The sequence below is a fragment of the Rhinoraja longicauda genome, chromosome 6, assembly GCF_053455715.1.
Source record: "Rhinoraja longicauda isolate Sanriku21f chromosome 6, sRhiLon1.1, whole genome shotgun sequence".
Classification (NCBI taxonomy): Eukaryota; Metazoa; Chordata; class Chondrichthyes; order Rajiformes; family Arhynchobatidae; genus Rhinoraja; species Rhinoraja longicauda.
Genome location: NC_135958.1, coordinates 75,791,170 through 75,817,641, shown reverse-complemented (window position 1 = coordinate 75,817,641; position 26,472 = coordinate 75,791,170). Strand labels below are relative to the sequence as shown.

Below are 26,472 nucleotides of genomic sequence, written 5' to 3'. Positions count from 1 at the left end.
ATGATACTAAGATAGGTGGAGTAGTTGATAGTGAGGTAGATTTTCAAAGTCTACAGAGAGACTTGGGCCTTTTGGAAGGGTGGGCTGAAAGATGGCAGATGGAGTTTAATGCTGATAAGTGTGAGGTGCTGCATTTTGGTAGGACAAATCAAAATAGGACGTCCAGGGTAAATGGTAGGGAATTGAGGAATGCAGTGGAACAGAGGGATCTGGGAATAACTGTGCATTGTTCCCTGAAGGTGGAATCTCATGTGGATAGGGTGGTGAAGAAGGCGTTTGGTATGCTTGCCTTTATAAATCAGAGCATCGAGTATAGAAGTTGGGATGTAATGTTGAAATTGTACAGGGCATTGGTGAGGCCAAATCTGGAGTATGGTGTGCAGTTCTGGTCGCCAAATTATAGGAAGGATGTCGACAAAATGGAGAGGGTACAGAGGAGATTTACTAGAATGTTGCCTGGGTTTCAGCACTTAGGCTACAGAGAGAGGTTGAACAGGTTGGGTCTTTATTCTTTGGAGCGTAGAAGGTTGAGGGGGGACTTGATAGAGGTTTTTAAAATTTTGAGAGGGACGGACAGAGTTGACGTGGGTAGGCTTTTCCCTTTGAGAGTGGGGAAGATTCCAACAAGGGGACATAGCTTCAGAATTGAGGGACAAAGGTTTAGGGGTAACATGAGGGGGAACTTCTTTACTCAGAGGGTTGTGGCTGTATGGAATGGGCTTCCGGTGGAAGTGGTGGAGGCTGGCTCGATTTTATTATTTAAGAGTAAATTGGATAGGTATATGGATAGGAGGGGATTGGAGGGTTATGGTCTGAGTGCAGGTAGATGAGACTAGGTCAGGGAGAATGGTCGGCGTGGACTGGTAGGGCCGGACAGGCCTGTTTCCATGCTGTAGTTGTTATATGTTATAATGTTTTTGCACAGCAATTTTCTCTTAATGTAGAAAAATGATCTAAAATGTAATCTATTGTAAATCTACAGAATGGCAGTCTAGACAATCACATAAATGGAGTACTGTCATTTTGTGGCATAGCACAGGAGGATTGTGGAAAAATTTCATTATGATTGATTGAAAAATCATTTTTTTCATTTAGCAATGTATTAACTGCTTTAAATCAGAATCTAGACCCCATGGAGCAATTGTAATGTTCAACGGTAAAAAGGTAGAGTGGAATTAGGTGGGTGATATAGCTTGATATTGGTGTTTGTGAACATAATAATTTCTGTGGCTAGAATTGCTATGGGTTTTCTAAAAGCAATTATACTGACATGGGGAAAATGTGAATTTCTCTTTTAAAGCTAGATAGCAGATTGTATCCAACCAGTGCTTGCCAGGCTTGGTCCCATCTCCGCCTCTTTTCCAGCTTTCTCTCCCCCACTACAATCTTTTCCAGCTTTCTCTCCCCACTACAACACTGAAGACGGGTCCAGACCTGAAATGTCACCTATCCATGTCCTCCCGAGACTCTGCCTGCCCCGCTGAGTTACTCCGGCACTTTGTGTTCTGAGCAATTTCATGAGTTGTGCTAAGTGCACACACAGAATTAGGTTTTAAATATTATTTGATTGTTTTGAACATAAAATTATTTTGCCATGCAACAGAATTTCTGGGCAGATATATAAAGTTGTCAGGGTGTAGAAACTAATGCTGTTTTGATTATTAGCAAATAAAGAAAATACATTCACTGCAGAATTCCTTGGGCCAGTGTCCTCTCTCAGCCATGAGCTCCGATTAATTACTGGAAATGTAATTTCTACCCCAGTCACCGGAAAGAAGCAACAGATTTGTCAGGACCTGGTGTGTCATAGACAATAGGTGCAGAAGTAGGCCATTCGGCCCGTCGAGCCAGCACCACCATTCCATGTGATCATGGCTGATCATTTTCAATCAGTACCCCGTTCCTGCCTTCTCCCCATACCCCCTGACTTCGCTATCCTGAAGAGCTCTATCTAGCTCTCTCTTGAATGCATTCAGAGAATTGGCCTCCACTGCCTTCTGAGGCAGAGAATTCCACAAATTTACAACTCTCTGACTGAAAAAGTTTTTCCTCATCTCCGTTCTAAATGGCCTACCCCCTTATTCTTAAACTGTGGCCCCTGGTTCTGGACTCCCCCAACATTGAGAACATGTTTTCTGCCTCTAACGTGTCCAACCCCTTAATAATCTTATATGTTTTGATAAGATCCCCTCTCATCCTTCCAAATTCCAGTTTATACAAGCCTAGTCGCTCCAGTCTTTCAACATACGACAGTCCCGCCATTCCGGGAATTAACCTAGCATACCCTCAATAGCAAGAAAATCCTTCCTCAAATTTGAAGACCAAAACTGCACACAGTACTCCAGGTGCGGACTCACTAGGGCCCTGTACAACTGCAGAAGGAACTCTTTGCTCCTATACTCAACTCCTCTTGTTATGAAGGCCAACATTCCATTGGCTTTCTTCACTGCCTGCTGTACCTGCATGCTTCCTTTCAGTGACTGGTGCACTAGGACACCCAGATCTCGTTGTACATCCCCTTTTCCTAACTTGACACCATTCAGATAATAATCATCTGCCTTCCTATTCTTACCACCAAAGTGGATAACCTCACACTTATCCACATTAAACTGCATCTGCCATGCATCCGCCCACTCACACAACCTGTCCAAGTCACCCTGCAACCTCATAGCATCTTCCTCACAGTTCACACTACCATCCAGCTTTGTACCATCTGCAAATTTGCTAATGGTACTTTTAATCCCTTCATCCAAGGGATATAGAGTGATACAATGTGGATACAGGCCCTTCGGCCCAACTTGCCCACACCAGCTAAGCATGGCCATGTCATGTCTCAGCTACACTGGTCCCAGCTGCCCATGTTTGAGCTATATCCCTCCAAAGCTGTCCTATCCATGTGCCTATCTAACTGTTTCTTCAGCGCTGGGATAGTCCTTGCCTCATCTACCTCCTCTAGTAGCTTTTGTGTGGAGAAAGTTACCCCTCAGATTCCTGTTAAATTGTTTCTCTTTCACCTTAAACCTATGCCCTCTGGTCCTCGATTCACCTACTCTGGGCAAGAGACTGTGCATCCACCCGATCGATTCCTCTCCTGATTTTAAACTCTGGTGTATGGTGTGATACAAAAAGATGGTATTAATCCCACACAGGTGCAGTCTCATGAAGGGATAAGAAAACCAGAACATAGAACATAGAGAAGTACAGCGTAAGAACAGGCTCTTCAGCCCATAACGTCAATGCCAAACATGATGCCGAGACCATCTTTCATCTGCTTGCTTATCATCAATATTCCTTCATTCCCAGCATGTCAATGTGCCTATCCAAATGTCTCTTAAATGCCACTATCATATCCGCCTCAAACACCACCCTCAGCAATTTGTTCCAATCATCACCCTCTGTGTAGTAAATAGTAATAATTAAAAAACATGCTCTGCACATCTTTAAACATTGTCACTCACACCTTAAGGCTATGCTCTCTAGTATTTGATTTTTCCATCCTGGGAAAAAGGTTCTGACTGTCTACCCTTTCTATGCCTCTTATAATTTTGTATACTTCTATCAGGACTCCCTGCAATCTTCGGTGTTGCAGAGAAATCAACCCAAGTCTGCCCAAATACCAAGGAGAGAATATTAAGCTTTACCACAAAACCTCTAGAAGGAACTAGTCCTTACGTGGAGCTTGGAGAAGTAGTAAGCAGAAGCAGAGAGAAGAGACCATTGACTTGAAAGTCCGTGACAAAGAAGGTGAGTCACAGGGAAAGATAGTTTAAAAAGAGCGCCAAGACCCGGTCCTAGTCCTTATGTGGAGCTTGGAGGGTTTCTTAAGCAGAAGCGGAGAAGAGACCATTGGCTTGAAAGTCCGTAACAAAGAAGGTGAGTCACAGGAAAAGACAGTCTAAAAAGAGCGCCAAGACCCAGGTTCAGGAATTTAGAAGGAGAGAGGTGATCTTATTGAAACATATAAGATTATTATTGGACACGCTAGAGGCAGGAACATGTTCCTGATGTTGGGGGAGTCCAGAACCAGGGGCCACAGTTTAAAAATAAGGGGGCGGCCATTTCTGAGGAAAAACTTTTTCACTCAGGGAGTTGTAAATCTGCGGAATTCTCTGCCTCAGAAGGCAGTGGAGGCCAATTCTCTGGATGCTTTCAAGAGAGAGTTCTTAAAGATAGCGGAGTCAAGGGATATGTGGAGAAGGCAGGAACGGGGTACTGATTGTGGATGATCAGCCATGATCACAGTGAATGGTGGTGCTGGCTCAAAGGGCTGAATGGCCTACTCCTGCACCCATTGTCTATTGTCTGTTGAAACCATTTCACCTAGTTAGTCCTTGTCAGCCCACATTGCATTTCCATCTGTCTCCTTCCCTCATTTATTTCTCTGTAACTTATTCTCTCTTGTATTTTCATCAACACACTCCCACCACACACTGGGGGCAATTTCTAACAGCCAATTAACTGAACAGCATGTGTTTGGGATGTTGGAGGAAACCAGAACACCTGGGGGAAGCCATTTGATCATAGGAAGAATGTGCAAACTCCGCAGACAGCAGATGATTGCTGGATCTGTGAGGTAATAACACTCAGCGCTGTGCCCAGAGATGCTGGAGTGGATTCACTGTTGGATTACAAGGAAACAACAATCCGTTTCCATGCAGCAAGATTGCAGAAACAGCAACATGGTGGTAGTCAGACATCAGGCAGATTACTTTGTGCTCTACATCCAATTCAGAACCTTTCAGTACAGAACTGAAAAGTCAGATGAAGTGATAGGTGCAACTGCCTGAAGAGGGGTCTTAAATGCAGATTTTGGAAGGAAGGGTTGTAACAGGATAAGAAGACCGATAATGCAATGCTGGCTGAGTATTCTATTGAAAGAGAGGCAGATTGGTGTTTCTGTGGGTGTAAAATCCAGTTCTAAATTGAGAACCAAAGGACATAGGTTTAAGGTGAAGGAGGAAAGGTTTAATAGGAATTTGAGAGGTAACCTTTTCACACAAAGGGTGGTGGGTGTACGGAACGAGCTACCATAGCAGGTAGTTGAGGCAGGGACTATTGGAACGCTTAAGAAACAATTAGGCAGGTACATGGAGAGGGCAGGGCAGGTATGGGCCAAACACAGGCAGGTGGGACTAGTGTCGATGGAACATGTTGGTTGGCATGGGCAAGTTGAGCCGAAGGGCCTATTTCCACGCTGTATGACTAAAAGAGACTCCAGTTTGGTACTGGCAAGAGACTTGCACTGGAAGTCTGAAGAAGGGACTTGACCTGAAATGTCGCCTGTCCATTCCCTCTTCACATGTTGCCTGATCTACTGAGTTCCTCCAGCACATTATTTATAGCTCCACATTGGTACATTGCCTCCCTGGTCCTAGGGCCAAGGATATCTCAGAGTGGCTGCAGGCCTGGGCCGTTAACTCATAAGGTCATAAGTAATAGGAGCAGAATTAGACAAATCGGTCAATCAAGTCTACTCCAACATTCAATCATGGCTGATCTAACTCTCTATCCTGACCCCAACCTCCTGCTTTCTCCCCATAACCCCTGACATCTGTACTAATCAAGAATCTATCTATCTCTCCCTTAAAAATATCCATTGACTTGGCCTCTACAGCCTTCTGTGGCAACTCGCATAGATTCCAGGCCCAGTTCCAGACCGAGAGTCTTAAGAAGGGTCTCCACTCGAAACGTCACCTATCCACGTTCTCCAGAGATGCTGCCTGACCTGCTGAGTTACTCCTGCATTTTGCATCCATTTGTGTATTAACCGGCATCTGCAGCTCCTTGTTTCTACTACTTATACAATGATAATCCCTTCCTCGGTTATAGTGGACAATTGCAATAACGGACATCACCCCATCCCCCTCTCCCCCATGGTCCGTTACAATAAGGATTTATTGTATAACACAGAAACAATAAATTCATCGAGCCATGAATTGTGAGTGATTTTATGAGAATGAGCAAATGAACACGAACTATAGATTAAGTACAATATGGATAAATATGAAACTACCCACTTTGGTTGGAAAATCAGAAAGATACTGTACAATTTAAATGGTGTTAGATTAGGATGTTGATGTACAAAGACAGTTGGATGGTCTTACACATTGACCACTATTAAAAAGCAAATGTGCAATAGTTAAAGAAAATCAAATAATATGTTGGCTTTTGTAGCAAGAGGATTTGAGACTGTCTGGTAAGACCACAATATTGTGATCAATAAAAAACAGTGAGTGTCCTTACTGAAGAAAATTTATATACGCCACAGACAGAATACAAACAAAGGTTCATCAGACTGATTTCTGGATGGCCGGACTGCTATATGAGAGGAGCTTCGGTCGACGAGATTTGTATTCTCCAGAACATAGAACAGTACAGCACAGGAACAGGCCCTGCAGCTAACAATGTACAATGCTGAACGTAATGCCGAGTTAAACAAATCCCCTCTGCCTGTATGTGATCAATATCCCTCACTTCCCTGCATATCCATGTGCCCATCCAAAAGCCTCTTAAATGCCATGGTCGTATCTACTTCCACCACAATGTCTGCACCAAACATGATGCCAAGACCATCTTTTATCTAACTCCACAGAATTCATATCCCTCCATTCCCTGCATATCCACGTGTCTATCCAAAAACCTCTTAAATGCCACTATCGTATCTGGCTCAACCACCATTCCTGGCAGCACATTCCTGGCACCCACCACGCTCTGTCAAGTATTCCCTCAGCCTCTGATGCTCCAGGGAAAATACAATTTAAAAATAATAAGGGGGGAAACTGAAACATGCTTAATTCTGACAGGGCTAGGACTAGATATGGGAAGGATATTTCCCCTGGCTAGGGTGTCTAGAATGATGGATCACAGTCTCAAAAAACAATGCAAGAGATTTATAACTGAGATGAGGAGAATTGTTTTCACTCAGAGGATAGTGAACCTTTTCAATTTGGGACCGCAGAGGGGTGAGTGGCTAAGTTGCTGAATATTTTTAAGGGCACAGATAAATTTATAAATGCAAATTACATCATGGGGTATGAGGAGGAAGTCAGGATGTGTTATTGAGACAGAAGATCAGCCATGTTAGTATTCAGTGGCAAAGCTGGTTTAAAGGGATCAAGTGACCTGCACCTGCTCCTATTTTCTGTTTCTATCACCGGGTTCTCAAATGTGGCTCTCTCCACTCTCAACTCCACCTCTCAGATAGAATTCAGAGAGAATTCAGAGAGAGTTCTCCTTGCTTAGAGTGCAGCTTACAGATATACCGTGGAAACAGGCCCGTTGGCCCACAGAGACCGCGCCGACCGGCAATCACCCATACACTAGCTTTATCCTACACACGAGGGACAATTTACAGAAGACAATTAACCTACAAACCTGCACGTCTTTGGAGCATTGGAGGAAACCGGAGCACCCGGAGAAAACCCATGCAGACACAGGAAGAACACACAAACTCCATAAGGACAGTGGTCTAGTCAGGATTGAACCTGAGTCTTCACCTTCCACCCCATGTTCATATTTCCTAATTACACAGAAATAAACTATTTGACCCACTGGTTCTCAGAGCATTAGTTCCATTCCATGTAACCTATTCTCTCCTGTATACTTATCAATGCCACTCTGATTCACTACCACCCACCCACAAGCAGAAATGAACCAGCCAAACAACATCTCTCAGGGATGTGGGTGGAAACCCATGTTGTCAGAGGGTGGACCTGTAAACTTTAGGCTTCAGGATCAAACCCAGTTGCTGGACTGTGAGACAGCTTCCTTATCGATTGTGCCATAGTGTTGCCTTTAATGGATCACAGCATAATTTTCACCACCTCCAAATGGATTTCACTAGCTGACACATTTTTTCCTCTTCTCCACCCTTTCATCATCACCTGTCGCTCCCCTTCTCTTAGCACTTAGCATGCAATGAAAGGAGGCATAACATATAAACTTTTACCACTTCCCTTCCCACCATTCAGTGACCCAAACTAACCTTCCAGATGATTTAACTGCATTTCCTCCAATTTAGTGAATTGCATCTAATGCTCTTGTTGTGGCCTTCTTTATATGTTATTTCATTGTAGCTGGGTCTAATAACTAGAACTCCTTACCCAATGACACTAAAAGAATTTTAGGAAAGTGGCTCACCAGTTCTTTACATGGACAATTAGGGAAGTGCATTACTGTCAATGAATTAAAGAATAAAATACTCTGTAGGTTAGTCCTTTAAGCTAAGAGGCTGGGAGAATTCCTGCGACACTATCATTCTGAAGTGTTTGAATCATTTGAGAGTGAAGAGTTCATCAATGAATTTATTCCGCAGAAGGATGAATGGGTGTTTACATTACGTTAATTTGAACTGTTTGTTCTTGCAGGCTGTTAAGGCTGCTGGATTCAATGCATCCTTTCAAGATATATCAAATCGGGATCATTTCGATATTATAGAGAAACTGGTGGAAGAGAATTATGTTCTAACACAGGTTAAAAACATTTCAGAGTATTTTATGTCTCTTGTCATCTTTGTCTTGCTGAATTAAATTGCAATTTCATTTGAGCTATTTTGGTGGAGAAAAATCATTCTGACCCATCGTCATAAATTTGGCTTGTACCAATTTTACAACTTGCAGTCAATCAGCCTCCTTGCTAGTTTTTCTCTGGCATTAATAAACTGGGGCTTCTAGGTTATGACCGTAATTTGTAATTTAAACAGATAAACTGAAGGACTGTGATGAAGACAAAAACGATTTCATACATGCAGTTAAAGGAAAGACCACGATAAAAGTCCCGTTGAAACTCAGCTAACACAGTATAAATACAAGTACTCCTGTATATCGGTAAAGTTTATGGGGTGGTACAGCGGCGCAACTGGGATAGCTGCTGCCTCGCAGCGTCTGAGAGCTGGGTTCAATCCTGTGCTGGCAGATGCTATCTGTGTGGCGTCTGCCCGTTCTCCCAGTGAACCCTCAAACTCTATTGGGGTTCCTCCCACATCCCAAAAGATGCGCACATTTGGAGGTTAATTTGTCCTTGTAGGTTTCCCCTAGTGTATAGGAAGTGGGAGAGAAAGTGGGATAACATAGAACTAGTGTGAACGGGTGATCATTGGGCAGTTCTTCCTGAGGACTTCCTGACCAATCGGCCCCAGATGATCAGATTAGGCCCTCACACATCCTCCACTCTCACAATCAGCACCGGCTGCCCACAAGGATGCGTGTTGAGCCCTCTTCTCTACGCCCTTTACACCCATGACTGCACCCCCACTCATCCTACCAACGCCATCATCAAGTTTGCGGATGACACGACTGTGGTTGGACTCGTCTCAGGAGATGACGAGACAGCCTACAGAGATGAAGTCCAAAAACTGATAGGATGGTGTGCGGAAAACAATCTGGCTCTGAATCCTTCCAAGACAAAAGAACTCATAATAGACTTCCGAAGACGCAATATGGGCTACACACCACTGCATATCAGCGGGGTTTGTGTGGAAAGGGTCCCTGCCTTCAAGTTCCTGGGCACGCATATTGCTGAGGATCTCTCCTGGACCACAAACACCATAGCGACAGTCAAAAAGGCACAGCAGCGGCTCTACTTTCTGAGGATCCTCAGGAAGAACAACCTGCAAGAGCAGCTGCTAGTGACTTTCTACCGTTGCACCATCGAGAGTGTGCTGACGTACTGTATTTCTATGTGGTACACCAGCAGCTCAGAGGCAAACAAGAAAGCCCTTCAGAGGGTCATCAACTCTGCAAAGAAAATCATTGGTTGCCCACTGCCCTCTCTAGAGGAACTTTACTCCCTCCGCTGCCTCAGCAGAGCAGCTAACATCCTGAGGGATCCTTCCCACCCTGGTCATCAGCTGCTCCAACTGCTGCCCTCTGGTAGACGGTTCAGGTCCATTACATCACGGACTAATAGACTCAAGAACAGTTTCTACCCCAGTGTCATACGTGAGCTGAACACTGCCAGACACTCACATAAAACTGAAGGGAAGGAACGGAACTGATCGGAACACTGTCAGTTACTTGTCAGAAAACATAAGCCTCAATTTAATACAAGTTTACATTCTACTGCACTTATATTGTTAACATTTGCTAAACTTATTACATGTTACAACCGACCGCACCTTATATTTAATTACATTATTTCTTTTATTTTTTATTCTTTTTAAACGGCACTTGCAATATGTTAGCTCTCATTGCTGTGCAATAACTTGCTGTCTTGATTGCACTGTACACTGCCTCGACCGTATTGTAATTGTTTTGTCTATATTGTATTAGAGGTCAGTTTGTTTAATTCAGTAGATTAGGTTTAGCTTGTTATGGATAAAGGTTTATCCTTTGTACTGTCTGCTGTGTGTGATTGCATCATCTGGACTGCTTTAATTTCGCTGTACTTTGTGTAGTGACAATAAAGGTTTTTTACAAATTTACAAATAAGTCATAGGAGCAGAAGTAGGCCATTCGGCCCAACGAGTCTCCTCCACCATTCAATCATAGCTGATCTATCTTTCCCTCTCAACCCCATTCTCCTGCCTTCTCCCTAGAACCCTTAACACCCTTGCTAATCAAGAATCTGTCAATCTCCACCTTAAAAATACCCAATGACTTGGCCTCCACAGTCGTCTGTGGCAATTAATTCCACAGATTCACCACCTCTGACTAAAGATATTGACTTGGTGAGCCTAATCGCTCTCTAAAGAATCTGTATCTCTAAAAGAAATGTGCCACCCCATTAAATTAGATAGATTCTTTATTTTTATTTCTAAACAATTATTCTATCTGCATTGCTATTAAACCTCAAAATGTTAGGTTACAGCAAATGGAAACAAAACAGGACCACTAAGGAATCTTGCCTCCATAAGACTGGTGCTAACTACTTCTATATGTTCATATTAGTTTTCTAGATTAGATTATTTTGTCATTGAACTGGTACAACTATTAATCAACATGCCTTATTATTTCTGTGAAATATAAGAAATAAAAAATATATATATTATGCAGTTTTGAAGTCATATCCTTGATGAGATTTTGCAAGAACTAGACTTCCAAGGGCATGTGCATTTGCTGCAAATTGATCTCCAGAAAAACCTCATTAAAACCGATAGTCTTGCTTATGGCTAGCGAAGAACACATGCACCTTTATCCATCAGCTATGTTCCACTCCCCAAAACGGGAAGGGAACAGCTCACTTCACACCTATCAACATCCTCCACAGTCAGACTTGTTCTGAAATTGAGAAAGTAAGACTCCAAGGCCATGCCATCTATATACTAAAACTCGTTTGTTTGTTTGTTTGTTCCTAAATTACAGCCAAAACGGCACACGATAGCGTGACAATTTTAGGCCCACCTTACTCACAGTCGTCCCCTTGGTGCTAATGGAAATCGGTTATATTTTTAGTTATTCACATTTTAAAGTTTAAATCTATCTCCTAGTGAGGGAGGGGGGAGGGTGGGAGGATAAGGGGGTTTGAGAGGGATGTAGGGGGGAGGGGAGGGGGGTTGGAGAGAGAGGGGGTTGGAGAGAGAGGGGGAGGGGGAGAGGGAAGGGGAGGGGGGGGGGAGCAGACGGTGCTGCACCAATGCAGGAGAGGTTTGGGCCCAATGGATCTACGGTCTAGTAATTTATAAAATATCCCCCAAAAATTGTGATGAATACAAAATCTATTTCATACATGAGGTTTTTTTAAAGTTCATAAGTTCCAGGGGCAGACTTTTGTTTTAAATGACAGACATTTTTATGTAGTTCAGAAACATATAATTCAGAGTGGTAATCTAATATCATGTGTGTTTCTTTTAGGTTCTGTTAAAAATGGTGACTAGGAAATGAACAATGAACTACAAAACCTTTAGGTAATGCTTCACAGTTCCCAATCAAGTTCAATGAAGTTCTGACATCACCTACTGGTCTAGTCGAATCATGAGCATGCACAATAATTCAAATTATTTGTTCTCAAAAATGCAAGTTATAAATGAAATGGTTGTAATATTTAGTTATTTAAACTTTAGCTGTACCCACTCCAATGATCAGTAATGTATAACACAGGCTGCAGGAGTAACTCAACAGGTCAGGAACAGCTCTGAATGGATAGGTAACGTTTCAGGTCAGGATTCTTCTTCGGTCCTGTTCCAAACAAACATTGGCACCATTCCCCAACTATTTACTACATTGACGACTGCATTGGAGCAACCTTCTGCACCCATGCAGAAGTCGTTGATTTCATTGGCTTTATCAGTCTGACGAAGGGTCCCAAACTGCAATGTCACCCTAGCCATTCCCTTCACAAACACTGTGTTGCCTGATCTGCTGAATTACTCCAACACTTGTGTTTTGCTCAAGATTGCAGCCTCTGCAGTTCCTTGTGTCTTTATTAGTTATGTAATCTCAGCTTTGATGTGTATAGGTAATCAGACTTGTCCATATTAAACCATGTGCCTTAAACTAACTGGTTTTAGAGCCTCTTTAACTGGGCCTGTTTACACATCCAATCACGCACACAGCAGCATAACACTTGATTTTAGTATATCCATTTATGGTTGTGGGCCTTAATAGGTTCTCAAGAAATCGTGCGATTCACATCTGTTGGCCCACCAAATGGTCCTTGGGTGTCCTTGTTTTTCAATGTGTGGCTGGCTGTTTGAAGTTTACTATCATTTTTCACTTATCTCATATCTGTAGAAAAAATACTTCTGTGAAAAAAGAAACCCACCTTCAGTTCGCATTTCCAGCACTTTTCTACCATAATGTAATGTGTTTCTTCTGCGGGTGCGATTGCAAAGCAAACAAGGGCGGCAGAGTTGCTGCCTCACAGCGCCAGAGATCGATCCTGACCATGGGTGCTGTCTGTGCGGAGTTTGCTCCTCCTCCCTGCGACCGCGTGGGTTTCCGCTGGGTGTTCCAGTTTCCTTCCACATCCCAAAAGACGTGTGGGTTTGTAGGTTATCTGGCCACTGTAAAATTAGCCCTAGTGTGTAGGGAGTGGATGCAAAAGCGGGATAACATAGAACCAATGTGAATGGGTGATCAAAGGTCGGTGTGGACTCGGTGAACCAAAGGGTCTGTTTCCATGCTGTATCTGTAAAACTAAATTATTGTTATCTTCTTGCTGCAGGAATAATGCTAGGCATTCTTACATCTAGCCATTTGTATGCAGTAATGGAAAATGCTTTCATATATCAAGAATAGTATTTTGATGTTAAATAAGATACCACTATTTAACATTAATCACAGTACAACATTGCAACCGTACCGCAGTAATATGTTTAGTTTAGGGATACAGCTTAGAATCAGGCCTTTCGGCCGACCGAGTCCATGGCAAGCATCGATCACTTGTTCACGCTAGTTCTATGTTATCCCACTGCAGTAATTCTCCAGAAATAATTTTGAATCGAATCAAGAAAATAAAAAGTTGTCTAATATGCAGTCTTGCACCCTGGAAGATATGTTAATTTACAACACACCCCACTGGTAGGAGATGACCAGACTTCGACCACGAGTGTTTTTTGAGCTTCCATTCAAAGAGTCACATATTTTGATGAAATTAATTCCTCTAAAATGCCTGATTTTTGTGATGCTATTGTCTGCGATACCTTGATTTAGTAAGTTATGTTCATTTTAATGCAACATGAAAGAGGCTATGAATGCACCTTGTTTCAATTTTGTGTTGGAAATTGTGAAGACAATTATTTTAATATAGGCGTGTATTAATTGAGCGTGGACAAATAAAACTAATTGCTCTAAATCACACTTGTGTCAAGCTGAATCATTGACCCCAAGACAATTTTTGACTCAGTTTCAGTTTAGTTTATTGTCCCGTGTACTGAGATACAGTGAAAAGCTTTTGTTGCGTGCTGTCCAGTCAGCAGAAAGACAATACATGATTACAATCGAGCCATACAGTGTCGGTCTCTGGTTGTGGTAGGATAATTCAATTGCCTGATCTTCTTCTTGCGTATGACATGCACAGCCTAAAGTTGTAGGTCAAGGGTAGACATCCAGGCCAGGGCAGCATCAGTTGCTGGGTGGATGGCCTTGATGCCACCCAGGGAAAAGCCTCAGTGAGCAGTCATTCACAGTGTGTGGGATGGTCTGGTCTGGATATCCGCAGTCGCAAGCAGGGGTGTCTGTCATCCCCCACTTGTGCAGGTGATGGGCTGTTCTTGCAAGGAGGGTGCGGATCCTGTTCAGGGTTAGCCATTGCTTGCGATGGAGGTCAAATCCCGGTGGTTTCACTGTGGGGTCTGTGATGACCTCTCCGTTGTTGGTGTTGGCATCTTTCCAGGCTCTGCGCCACTCAAGCTTGGGATCAAAGTCTTCCAGGGATTTGGCTGAAGGCCAGATGGGTTTGCGGGACTTCAGGCACATATTGGGTGGGAGATTGCGACCTTCACATGGTCCACCCTGTTTCAACTAATGCAATCAAACCGACGTGCACAATCTAATAGTTGCCTGATAACAGCTGGGAAGAAACTGTTCCTGAATCTGGAGGTGTGCGTTTCACTCTTCTAGACCTTTTGCTCCCTCTGTAGAAGATCAAATCTTACACTACTGTGCATAAATTCCAAAAGTATGTAAGAAAGCTATTTTTGGAAACCAGTATTTAATATACAGGTAAACACATTGCTGATTAAAATAGTTTAGTGCTTAAAGCCCTTTGATTTTGTGAGGTAAAAGTGACCTGCCAGTTATTTTTTAAAAAGTCAGATTTATTCTTTCAGGGTGATTCTAAACAGCCATGTGTCTTTATTGGTTTAAGAGGAAAGACAAAAATACCTTTGAGAATTTTCTGAAATTGAATTTTATCTTCTGATAACTAACTAAGATGAATGTTAATCTATAATTGCGTTATTTTGTTTCCAAACATGCCAGTAAAACTGAATGCAGGGGGGAAATGTTTGATATTACTGTAGCCACCCATTTAAAAAAAAAACTTAAAGCACAGAACCTTCAGTTGAATTATTACTGATAAGTCTGGAGTACAAAATCCAATTGGCCCACAAGATGTTTCTTAATAAAACGTCACCCGTCCATGTTCTCCACAGATGCTACCTGACCCTCTGGAGAGTTACTCCCAGTGCTTTTGTGTGTCTTTATCCTGCAGTCCCTCGCCTCCATCATTATCACTTACCCCTCCACAGACTGAGGGAACGACATCGAAATACTTTGTTGACGTCGACGACTGCGAGGCGGGGCGGAGAGGGGGCGGGGCTCACGTCCTCGGCCAATAAGCGGCGGGGTTAGGGGGAGGCGGGCGGTTTAAATCGGCGGCGGTGGCCAGGGCGCGCGCTCAACGATCGGGCGGTTTGAATCGGTGGCCAGGGCTCGCGTTCAACAGGTGGGCGGTTTGAATCGGCGGCGGCGGCAAGGGCGCTCAACGGGCGGACGGAGAGGACCCACGGAGAGAGGCCCCGCGATGGAGGTCTACCTGCAGCAGTACCGCAAGTACTACCACTTCCAGGAGCGGCTGGACACCTTCAAGAACTGGCCCTTCCTCGCCGGCTGCGGCTGCACGCCAGAGAATGTGAGTCGACGTGGCGGCGTGGGCGATCGGGCACTCTAGTGACAAGGCGGGAGCAGAATTAGTCCATTCGTTGAGTGATATACAGCGACCGTGGAAACAGGCCCAACTTGCCCACACCGGCCGGCAACGTCCCAGCGACCCGAGCCTAGTCCCACCTGACAGCGTTTGGTCCATAATCCCACCAAACCTCCATTCGGCCCATCGCGCGTCATTCAATCATGGCTGATCCATCTCTCCCTCCTCACCCCACTCTCCTGCCCTCCCCATAATAACCCCTGACACCCGCACTAACCCAGAATCTATCTATCTATCCCTGCTGTAAAAATATTCATTGAATATCTATAGAATATCTTTAGAGCCGCGCTGAGTCCATTTATCACGGGGAGGGTTGGGTTAACGTACGAGGAGCGTCTGACCACTCTGGGCCCGCACTCGCTGCAGTTTAGAAGGACGAGGGAAGGGGGAATCTAATGTCATAAGTGCATAAACTCATAGTTTGAGTTCAGTTTATTGTCACGTGTGCTGAGGTAAAGTGAAAAGCATTTGTTGCAGTCAGCGGAAAGACAATACATGATAACAATCGAGCCATCCACAGTGTACAGATACAGGATAACGAGAATACAAGATGAAGCCAGTAAAGTCTGATCAAAGATAGTCTGCGGGACACCAATGAGGTAAATAGTAGATCAGAGTTGTTGATCGAATGGTTCAGTTATCTTATAACAGTTCGGAAGAAACTCCCTGAATCTGGACGTGTGCGTTTTCGCAGTTCTATACCTCTTGCCCGATGGAAGATCAACGTCCTTGATTATGCTGCTGGCCTTGCCAAGGTGTTGGTGGAGTCAATAGAAGGGAGGTTGGTTTGTGTGATGGGCTGGGCTGCGTCCACAATTCTCTGCAATTTCTTGCCGTCTTGTATGGAGCTGTTACCAAATCAAGCTGTGATGCATCCCGGGGATGGTTGGGTTGATGGATGAGGAGCGTTTGACGCCTCTTAGCCTGTACTCGCTGGAGTGTAGGATGAGCGAGGAGGGATCTCATAAGTCGTAGGAGCAGAATATTTTAAAAAAGGAGACGCAAGAGACTGCAGATGCTGGGTAACAAAGGACAAGCTGCTGGAGGAACTCTGGGTCAGGCAGCATCTGTGGAGGGGAAATGGACATAAGACATAGGAGCAGAATTGAACAATTCAACACATTGAGCCCACTCTTCCATTCAATTATGGTTGATCTATCTTTCCCTCTCAACCCCATTCTCCTGCCTTCTCCCCATAACCCCTGATACTCACAAATCAAGAACCTGTCAAATGTCTACTTTATTCATTGACTTGGCCTCCACAGCTGCCTATGGTAACGAATTCCACAGATTCACCACTCTCTGGTTAAATAAATTTACCCCTCATCTCCATTGTAAAGGTATGTCCGTTCATTCTGAGGCTATGCCCTCTGGTCCTAGACTCTTCGATTCATGAAAACATCTGCTCCACATCCACTCTAGCCCAGGCCTTTCATTATTTAGTGGGTTTTAATGAGTGAAAGGCTCCCTGCACATCTTTAAACTTTGCACCTCTCAGCTTAAAACTATGCTCTCCAGTCTTTGACATTTCCATCACAAGGAAAGATGTTCTGACTTCCCTATCAATGCCTTTCATAGCTTTATAAACATTGGTAATTTCAATGTCAGGGAAAAGTATACAGCTAATGCCAAAACCCTCCCACAGCATTGATGTGCAGAAGGTTCTCGGGGTCCCAAGTCCTATAGTTCCCTGAAAGTGGCAACACAAGTCGAAAGGATGGTAAAGAAGATGTATACAAACTCAATGCTAGCATTTCAAGAGGGCTTGTATCCAAAAACGGTGATATAATGCTGAGACTCTATAAGGCACTGGTAAGGCCGCATTTGGAATATCGCGAGCAATTTTGGGCACCATATCTGAGGAAGGATGTGTTGGCTCTGGAGAAGTTCCAGACGAGGTTTACAAGAATGATCCCAGGAATGAGTAGGTTAACCTATGATGAGCGTTTGTCGGCACTCGGCCTGTACTCGCTGGAGTTTAGAAGAATGAGGGGGGGACCTAATTGAAACATACAGAACAGTGAACGAGAGTGGATGTGGAGAGGATGTTTCCACCAATGGCAGAGTCAAGGACTAGAGGTCATAGCCTCAGAATTAAAGGATGTTCTTTTAGGAAGGAGATGAGGAGAAATTTCTTTAGTCAGAGGGTGGTGAATCTGTGGAATTCTTTGCCTCAGAAAACTATGGATATTTTTAAGGCAGAGATAGATAGATTCTTGATTAGTACAGGTGTCAGAGGTTATGGGGAGAAGGCAGGAGAATGGGGTTAGGAGGGAGAGATAGATCAGCCATGATTGAATGGTCAGCCATGATAGATCAGCCATGATTGAAGTAGCCTTGATGGGCCGAATGGCCTAATTCTACTTCTATCACTTATGACATGGTATGGTTGCCTTTATTGGTTGAGGCATTGAGAATAAGAGTTAGGAAGTGATGTTGCAGCTTTATAGGACTTTAGTTAGGCTACATTTAGAGTAGCATGAGGTTCTAGTTGCCCCATTACAGGAAAGGTGTAGAGGCTTTGGAGAGGGCGCAGAAGGGATTTACCAGCATACTCCCTGGATTAGAGGGTATTAGCTATAAGGAGAGGTTGGACAAGCTTGGATTGTTTTTTCTGGTGTGTCAGAGGATGAAGGGAGATCTGATAGAAGTATATATAAAATGATGAGAAGCATAAAGTGAATCGACAGTGAATATTTCCCCCAAGGTGGAAATGTCAAAAACTAGAGGATATAGCTCTAAGGCCAGAGGGTGAAAATTTAAAGGAGATGTGCGGGGCATGGTTTTTACACAAAGTGGTGAGCACTTGGATCATGCTGCTGGTGGAGGTGGTCGAACCAGCTACGATACCTGGACCTATCCTTCTTGATTGGTGGGGAGAAGATAGTCTACTTTCAACTCATTCAAAATATTTTCCTTTGTCCTTGTGTAATAATTGACTGGGTCCTTATTTCTGGTTTTCATATCTTTGTATTGACATGCCTGCTTCTGCTTTTTTGTGTAAGCTGTACAGTGCATTCAGAAAGTATTCAGACCCCTTCACCCTTTCCCCATTTTGCTACATTACAGCCTTATTTTAAAATGGATTAAATTCTTTTTTTTGTCATCAGTCTACACACAATACCCCATAATAAAAAAGTGAAAACAAGTGTGTAGAAATTTTTGCAGTAATTACAAAGAAATAACTGAAATATCACATTTACATATGTATTCCTGTTTCCATTGATTATCCTTGATGTTTCTACAACTTGATTGGAGTCCACCAGTGGTAAATTAAATTCATGTAGGGACATACGGATTAGCGGGGGGGTCTCGAACCCTCGGTTGGGCTAACGAGGCACGAGATGCGGGAGCACGGGATATAGTTGCGTCTGGCGACCAGCTGGAAAGATGAGATTAGATTATAATACTTAGTTAAGTAGTGTGTGTCCAAAAGCTGCAGTCTGTTTGCAAATACCTTTGAATAAAGACTTTGAACAAAGACGCTCGTTGTGGACTCACTACATGATAGCATCACATTTGGAAAGTGGTGAAATCATCAGACAAAGTCAGCATGGATTTAGGAAAGGCAAATCATGCCTGACGAATCTTATAGAGTTTTATGAGGATGTAACTAGTAGAGTGGATAAGGGAGAACCAGTCGATGTGTTATAGCTGGACTTTCAGAAGGCCTTCGACAAGGTCCCACATAGGAGATTGGGGTACAAACTTAAAGCACACGGTATTGGGGGTTCAGTGTTGAGGTGGATAGAGAATTGGTTGGCGGACAGGAAGCAAAGAGTAGGAATAAACGGGTCCTTTTCGGAATGGCAGGCAGTGACTAGTGGGGTACCGCAAGGCTCAGTGCTGGGACCCCAGTTATTTACAATATATATTAATGATTTGGACGAGGGAATTGAATGCAATATCTCTAAGTTTGCGGATGACACGCAGCTGGGTGGCAGTGTTAGCTGTGAGGAGGATGCTAGGAGGCTGCAGAGTGACTTGGATAGATTAGGAGAGTGGGCAAATGCATGGCAGATGCAATATAATGTGGATAAATGTGAGGTTATCCACTTTGGCGGCAAGAACAGGAGAGCAGAGTATTACCTGAGTGGTGGCCAATTAGGAAAAGGGGAGGTGCAACGTGACCTGGGTGTCATGGTGCACCAGTCATTGAAAGCAAGCGTGCAGGTGCAGCAGGCAGTGAAGAAAGCGAATGGTATGTTAGCATTCATAGCAAGAGGATTTGAGTACAGGAGCAGGGAGGTTCTGCTGCAGTTGTACAGGGCCTTGGTGAGACCGCACCTGGAGTATTGTGTGCAGTTTTGGTCTCCTAATCTGAGGAAAGACATTCTAGCCTTAGAGGGAGTACAGAGAAGGTTCACCAGATTGATCCCTGGGATGGCAGGACTTTCATATGAAGAAAGACTGGATAGACTAGGCTTATACTCGCTGGAATTTAGAAGACTGAGGGGGGATCTTATTGAAACATATAAAATTCTTAAGGGGTTGGAGAGGCTAGATGCGGGAAGATTGTTCCCGATGTTGGGGAAGTCCAGAACCAAGGGTCACAGCTTAAGGATAAGGGGGAAGTCTTTTAGGACCGAGATGAGAAAACATTTCTTCACACAGAGAGTGGTGAGTCTGTGGAATTCTCTGCCACAGAAGGTAGTTGAGGCCAGTTCATTGGCTATATTTAAGAGGGAGTTAGATGTGGCCCTTGTGGCTAAAGGGATCAGGGGGTATGGAGAGATGGCAGGTACAGGTTACTGAGCTGGATGATCAGCCATGATCATATTGAATGGCGGTGCAGGCTCGAAGGGCCGAATGGCCTACTCCTGCACCTATTTTCTATGTTTTGATGGCAGCCAAGTTATCATTTGAAGCTGGAAGGAACAGCTGGTCTGATTGCTGATGCCTGACTCTCTAAATCTACTTAATGAACTGATTTACACATTTAGTAGACGACAGGTCAAATTGAATTTATTTTTCTTGTTATCAGATGGCTGCAGCAGGGTTTATTCACACCCCAAGTGAGAACAGTCCTGATGTTGCTCAGTGCTTCTATTGTTTCAAAGAGCTGGAAGGTTGGGAACCTGAAGATGTACCTTTGTAAGTATAAAACAATTATCTGGATAATTGCTTGCATTCAAATGGCAGCCAGTTGTCAGAAGTATTCGGAGGTGTTTATTTAGTTTACTATTGTCACTTGTACTGAGATATAATTGAAAAAATGAAAAACTTTGCTATCTAAGGTATCAAAAAAAGCTGGAGTAACTCAGCAGGTCAGGCAGCATCTCAGGAGAGAAGGAATGGGTGACGTTTCGGGTCGAGACCCTTCTTCAGACTGATGTCAGGGGAGGGGGCAGGACAAAGATAGGATGTAGTTGGAGACAGGAAGGCAGTGAGAATTGGGTGGGGAAAGAGAGGGACAGCGGAGCTATCTGAAGTTAGAGAAATCAATGTTCATACCGCTGGGGTGTAAGCTGCCCAAGCGAAATATGAGATGCTGTTCCTCCAATTTGCGGTGGGCCTAACTATGACAATGGAGGAGGCCCATGACAGAAAGGTCAGACTGGGAGTGGGAGGGGGAGTTGCAGTGCTGAGCCACTGGGAGATCAGGTTGGTTAAAGCAGACTGAGCGAAGGTGTTGAGCGAAACGATTGCCGAGCCTGCGTTTGGTCTGCCGATCCAGAGAAGTTGACATCTGGAACAGCGGATACAATAGATGAGGATGGAGGAGGTGCAGGTGAACCTTTGCCTCACCTGGAAAGACTGTTTGGATGGAGTCGAGGTTGGCGGTAAAGGGACAGGTGTTGCATCTCCTGCGGTTGCAGGGGAAGTGCCTGGGAAGGGGGTGGTTTGGGTGGGAATGGATGAGTGGACCAGGGAGTTACGGAGGGAACGGACTGCGGAAAGCAGAAAGGGGAGGAGATGGGAAGATGTGGCCAGTAGTGGGATCCCGTTGGAGGTGATGGAAATGTTGGAGGATAATTTGTTGTAAACGCTGGCTGATGGGGTGGAAGGTGAGGACAAGGGAGGGTTCTATCCTTGTTACGAATGGGGAGGGGGGGGAGCAAGAGCAGAGCTGCGGGATATAGAGGAGGCCCTAGTGAGAGCCTCATCTATAATGGAAGAGGGGAAGCCCTGTTTTCTAAAGAATGAGGACATCTTTGATGCTCTAGTATGAAACACCTCATCCTGGGCGCAGATGCGGCGTAGACGGTGGAATTGGGAGTAGGGGATAGACTTTTTACAGGAGACAGGGTGGGAAGAAGTGTAGTCAGTAGGTTTCCGACATCTACTACAAACCTACTGACTCCCACAGCTATCTTGACTACACTTCTTCCCACCCTGTCTCCTGTAAAAATTGCCGGGCCAAACTCTGGTGCATTCTGAGAGCTTGCTTTCTATGGTGCATTTTTAGAAGTTACTTGGAGTTATTGATCAAATGCCAGACTTTCCATATTTCCAAAGGGGCTCGGAGCATAGCCTTGTATCTTTTTCTTTGTTTGCCTGGTGAAACATTCTTCCCATGAAGAATATTTGTTCCATGAATCTGATGTTGAGTATGCGAATGATGTATCCTACCCAACATTTCTGTCTGCATTACTAAATGCCGAGGGTGTTGGCCCTCTGAGAAGATGCTGACTTTGGTTTGTTTATGCTTCCAGTGAATTTGTAATATCTTTGAGAACAGCACTACTGATATATTTCAAGTGTATTGAGGTAACCACTGTAGGAGTGGCAAGATGCCACAGTGGTAGAGTTGCTGCCTTACAGCGCCTGAGACCTGGGTTCGATCCTGACCATGGGTGCTATCTGTACAGAGTTTGTCCCTTCTCCCTGGGACCTGCGTGGGTTTTCTCTGAGATCTTCGATTTCCTCCCACACTCCAAAGACATACAGGTTCGTAGGCTAATTGGCTTGGTGTAAATGTAAAATTGTCCCGAGTGTGTGTAGGATAGCATTAATGTGCGGGGATCGCTGGTCGGTGCGGACTTCCGTGCTGTATCTCTAAACGAAACTAGTTTACAGCCCAGCGGTATGAACATTGACTTCTCTAACTTTCGATAGTTCCCCTGTCCCTCTCTTCCCCTCCCCTTCCCAGTTCTCCCACTGTCTTCCTGTCTCCACCAATATCCTTTCTTTGTCTCGCCTCCCAACCCCCCGAGTTACAGTATTTTGTGATACCTTAAACTAGTTAGTTCAGGTCTCTGAGGTATATCGGATGGCTGAGATCACTGCTGCCTGGTATACCATGTTTTGTGCCAGGTTTGAGATCTTAATTGTAGAAACTATAAACTGCAAGCTCCGTCAGATGTCCCTGAAACATCATCTACCAATGTTCTCCAGAGATGCCTGACCCACGAAGTTACTCCAGCATTCTGTGTCTTTCCTTGAGGTCTTGATTGTTTAAACACATTTCCCGAATCGACAGAAGGATGTGATGGTGCACTGAAGGTGGCAATGGATTTTGTCTGTCAGCATGTGACCATATTCAAAAAAGGAAATGTCTAACTATTAACTTTCACATTCTCTCCCAGAGTTGAACATAAAAATCACTCGCGGAAGTGTGCTTTCATTGCACTGAAGAAGAAGATTGAGCATCTAACAACTGAAGAGTTCATGAAGCTAGACAAGGAAAGAGTAAAGAATATCATGGTTGGTTATTTTGTCATCATCTTCATCAGTAATATGGAATGTATACAAAAATGGGGAAGAATTTAAAGCCGGCAGATTTTTTAAAAGAAAGGTTTTAACCCAATAACAAGAATAACTTCCATATATCAGCTTGTGTATTTCCTGTCACCTCTGCTTTAGAATCAATAGCTAGGTGAATACAGGGCTTGTACGGTCCTTGAAAGTCCTGGAATTTGAAACCCTGTTTTTCAAGGCCTTGAAAGTCCTTGGATTTATCATAGGTCCTTAAATCCTTGGAAAATTCACTTTTTATGACAAAAGTATTAATTGATGCAGAGTAATGTGGCGTTTTTTCATCATTTATAATGCGTATTTTTATTAAAAGTCGGGAAACATTGTTAGACATGTTTGTCTTTGTTGCCTATTTTTCCCTCCTTGCCGCCACCGCTCACCCCGGGGCTTCTGAACAACAACTACAACACTTGTGTTTGTTCTTATTTTGCTGCGCTAGAGGGAGACGGGGCTGGGGAAGAGAGTGGAGGAGGGGCGCAGATCTCGCTGGCGCTGGGAGAGGGGGGGAGAGAGAGAGGGGAGATCTGCGCTGCTCCTCTACTCTCTTCCCCGGCCCCGTGGAACTTAGTGGGAGAGAAAATGACCTGTTTGTTTTTTAAAATTTGACTTTTGTTTCCTTTCCAGAGGAAACAAGTCGCTGAAAGTATTGAATCATTTAAAAAAGAAGCAAAAGTTGCAAGAAAAGCAATTGAAGATCTTTTGGCTTAGTAGAGATGTGGACTATTCTCCTATTGCAGTGTATTTTAAGCTCCACTTACTTGGTCGCTCTAGTTGGTCGCTCCTCAAACTGAGGATCATGTCAATGTAGTGTCTTCCAAAATTGCCCTGATTTTACTCTGATCATTTTACATGGAAGGAGTAGTATAATATGTTTTTTTTCTATCACTTTGTCGTGGGCAATATTGGAGTCATAGAAGGAGGCCCTTCATCCCAACTTGTTCATGGCATACTGGGCTAATCCTATTTGCCTGCCTGCACAGAATCCTCCTATCCATATATCTGTCCAAATGACTTAAAAATCATTCTTGTTCAGGTATTTATTCCTAATTAAAAGGTCAACTTTATTATTGTTTTGTTCAGGACTATGTAAAAGGTCATTAGTATCTGCAAGCCTCTTAAGGATTCTATTGCAAATGTTCCAGAGGTGGTTAGATTGATTAGAGGTTTCTTACTTTATCTTTAAAAATAATTATTTTTATGGCATTCATTTTTTTGTACATTGGAGAAGATGGACTTTTGGAATATAATTGCTCCTCAAGCTTTTGTAATATATTGTAAATATGCCCCCTCAATTTGAGGATCTTTAATTTTAATCTTGTATCTAGAACAGACTGGGCAGCATAGTGGCTCAGCTGGTAGACCAGCTGCCCCATAGCACTGGAGACCTGGGTCCAATCCTGACCCCGGTGCTACCTGTGTGGAGTTTGCATGTTTGCCCTGTGATCGTGTGGTTTTCCTCTGGGTGCTCTGGTTTTCTCCCACATCCCAAAGACATGCAGGCTGGTAAGTTAATTTACATCAAAATTGTACCTAGTGTGTAGGAAGCGGATGTGAAAGTGAGGCAACATAGAACTAATGTTAACGGTCAATGGTCAGCATGGACTTGGTGGGCTGAAGGGCCTGCTTCCACGCTGTATATGCAAACAAAACTATTTCTCAATACATTTGTCATGATAAGGATATGCACCTGAACTGTTGACTGAGCCTCTGACTGTCCTGGCGAGAACGTGGCAATGACAGCAGCAAATGGCTTCTAAAAGAAGGATGCATGTCACTTAGCACATTGTATGCAACAAACATCTTTAATGGGGAAAATGTATTAATCTTACCATTGTCAAAGCTAGAGGAGTCAATTCGTTGTGACATTAGCAGGTTTGTTTGAAGATAGGCTATCTGATTTGTCTCTGTAATATGTATAATCCCATCATTTTCCACTTCACCTGTATTTCATGGATAATTTTAGCAATTCATTGAGTTCAAGTATCAATCATTTTAATTGAGGTAATCTGAGAAAATCAACCCTTTCTAAATTTGTGTTCCAAACTTTGATATCTTTTCCAAATGCTGGTGATACAAAAAATAATTCTGGATGCTCATTTGGTGTGCTAACATGCAGAATGACATTAAAGATTTTTTTCCTTCACAATTGCTTCTGGTTTTTTTTGTTTGGGGTTTTGTGACAGATGAATAAACTAAATGGCAGTTGAGGGGCAGAATTTGGCTAAATTGATGTGTATATTTGAAGCAGACAATTTAGTTTTGAAGGACTGCTTGTACTTTGTCAAAGCTTACCTTGGTACATGCCTTTATTTTATTTCGAAGTAATTTCATTTGCAATTTTAGAAATTGTATCTTGGTCATGCTTTAGATTCTGCCTTCGCAAGCATATGTCTATAATTAGGTGGTGTGTGTAATGATTATTAGGTTCACGCTAAATTAAATAACTTGGATGGAATTCTAAACAAGCCTCTAAGGAGCATTTAGGTGGATAACGTTCAATAGTAGAAATTTATTCACAAAATGCTGGAGTAACTCAGCAGGTCAGGCAGCATCTCAGGAGAAGGAATGGCTGATGTTTCGGGTTGAGACCCTTCTTCAGATGTCAGGGGGGGCGGGACAAAGGAAGGATATAGGTGGAGACAGGAAGTTAGAGGGAGAACTGGGGGGGGGGGGGGAGAGAGGGACAGAGGAACTATCTAAAGTTGGAGAAGTCAATGTTCATACCGCTGGGCTGCAAGTTGCCCAAGCGAAATATGAGGTGCTGTTCCTCCAATTTCCGGTGGGCCTCAATATGGCACCGGAGGAGGCCCATGACAGAAAGGTCAGACTGGGAGTGGGAGGGGGAGTTGAGTGCTCAGCTACCGGGAGATCAGGTTGGTTAAGGCGGACTGAGCGAAGCTGTTGAGCGAAAAGATCGCCGAGCCTGCGTTTGGTTTCGCCGATGTAAAGAAGTTGCCATCTAGAGCAGCGGATACAATAGATGAGGTTGGAGGAGGTGCAGGTGAACCTCTGTCTCACCTGGAAAGACTGTTTGGGTCCTTGGATGGAGTTGAGGGGGGTGGTTAAGGGACAGGTGTTGCATCTCCTGCGGTTGCAGGAGAAAGTGCCCGGGGTTGGGGTGGTTTGGGTAGGAAGCTACGAGTGGACCAGGGAGTTATGGAGGGAACGGTCTCTGCGGAACGCAGAAAG

The 26,472-nt window shown here is 43.9% G+C and overlaps 2 protein-coding genes across 4 annotated transcripts in view; both read left to right on the top strand.

The window, feature by feature from the left end:
• The window catches only part of afmid (arylformamidase), a 40,211-nt gene extending 26,507 nt beyond the window's left edge, over positions 1-13,704 (top strand). For all 3 annotated transcript variants that reach the window (XM_078401362.1, XM_078401363.1, XM_078401364.1), the window contains 2 exons: positions 8,367-8,471; positions 11,790-13,704. In XM_078401362.1, the coding sequence (XP_078257488.1) occupies positions 8,367-8,471; positions 11,790-11,819 (135 nt within the window). In that variant the 3' untranslated portion in view covers positions 11,820-13,704. The remainder of the gene's footprint in view (positions 1-8,366; positions 8,472-11,789) is intronic.
• Positions 13,705-15,244: 1,540 nt separating this feature from the next.
• birc5a (baculoviral IAP repeat containing 5a) lies at positions 15,245-25,399 on the top strand. Its single transcript, XM_078401895.1, has 4 exons — positions 15,245-15,510; positions 20,570-20,679; positions 23,115-23,232; positions 23,908-25,399. Exons 1-4 carry the CDS (start codon positions 15,403-15,405, stop codon positions 23,989-23,991), a joined length of 420 nt encoding a protein of 139 aa, XP_078258021.1. The 5' UTR covers positions 15,245-15,402; the 3' UTR covers positions 23,992-25,399.
• The last annotated feature ends 1,073 nt before the right edge of the window (positions 25,400-26,472 follow it).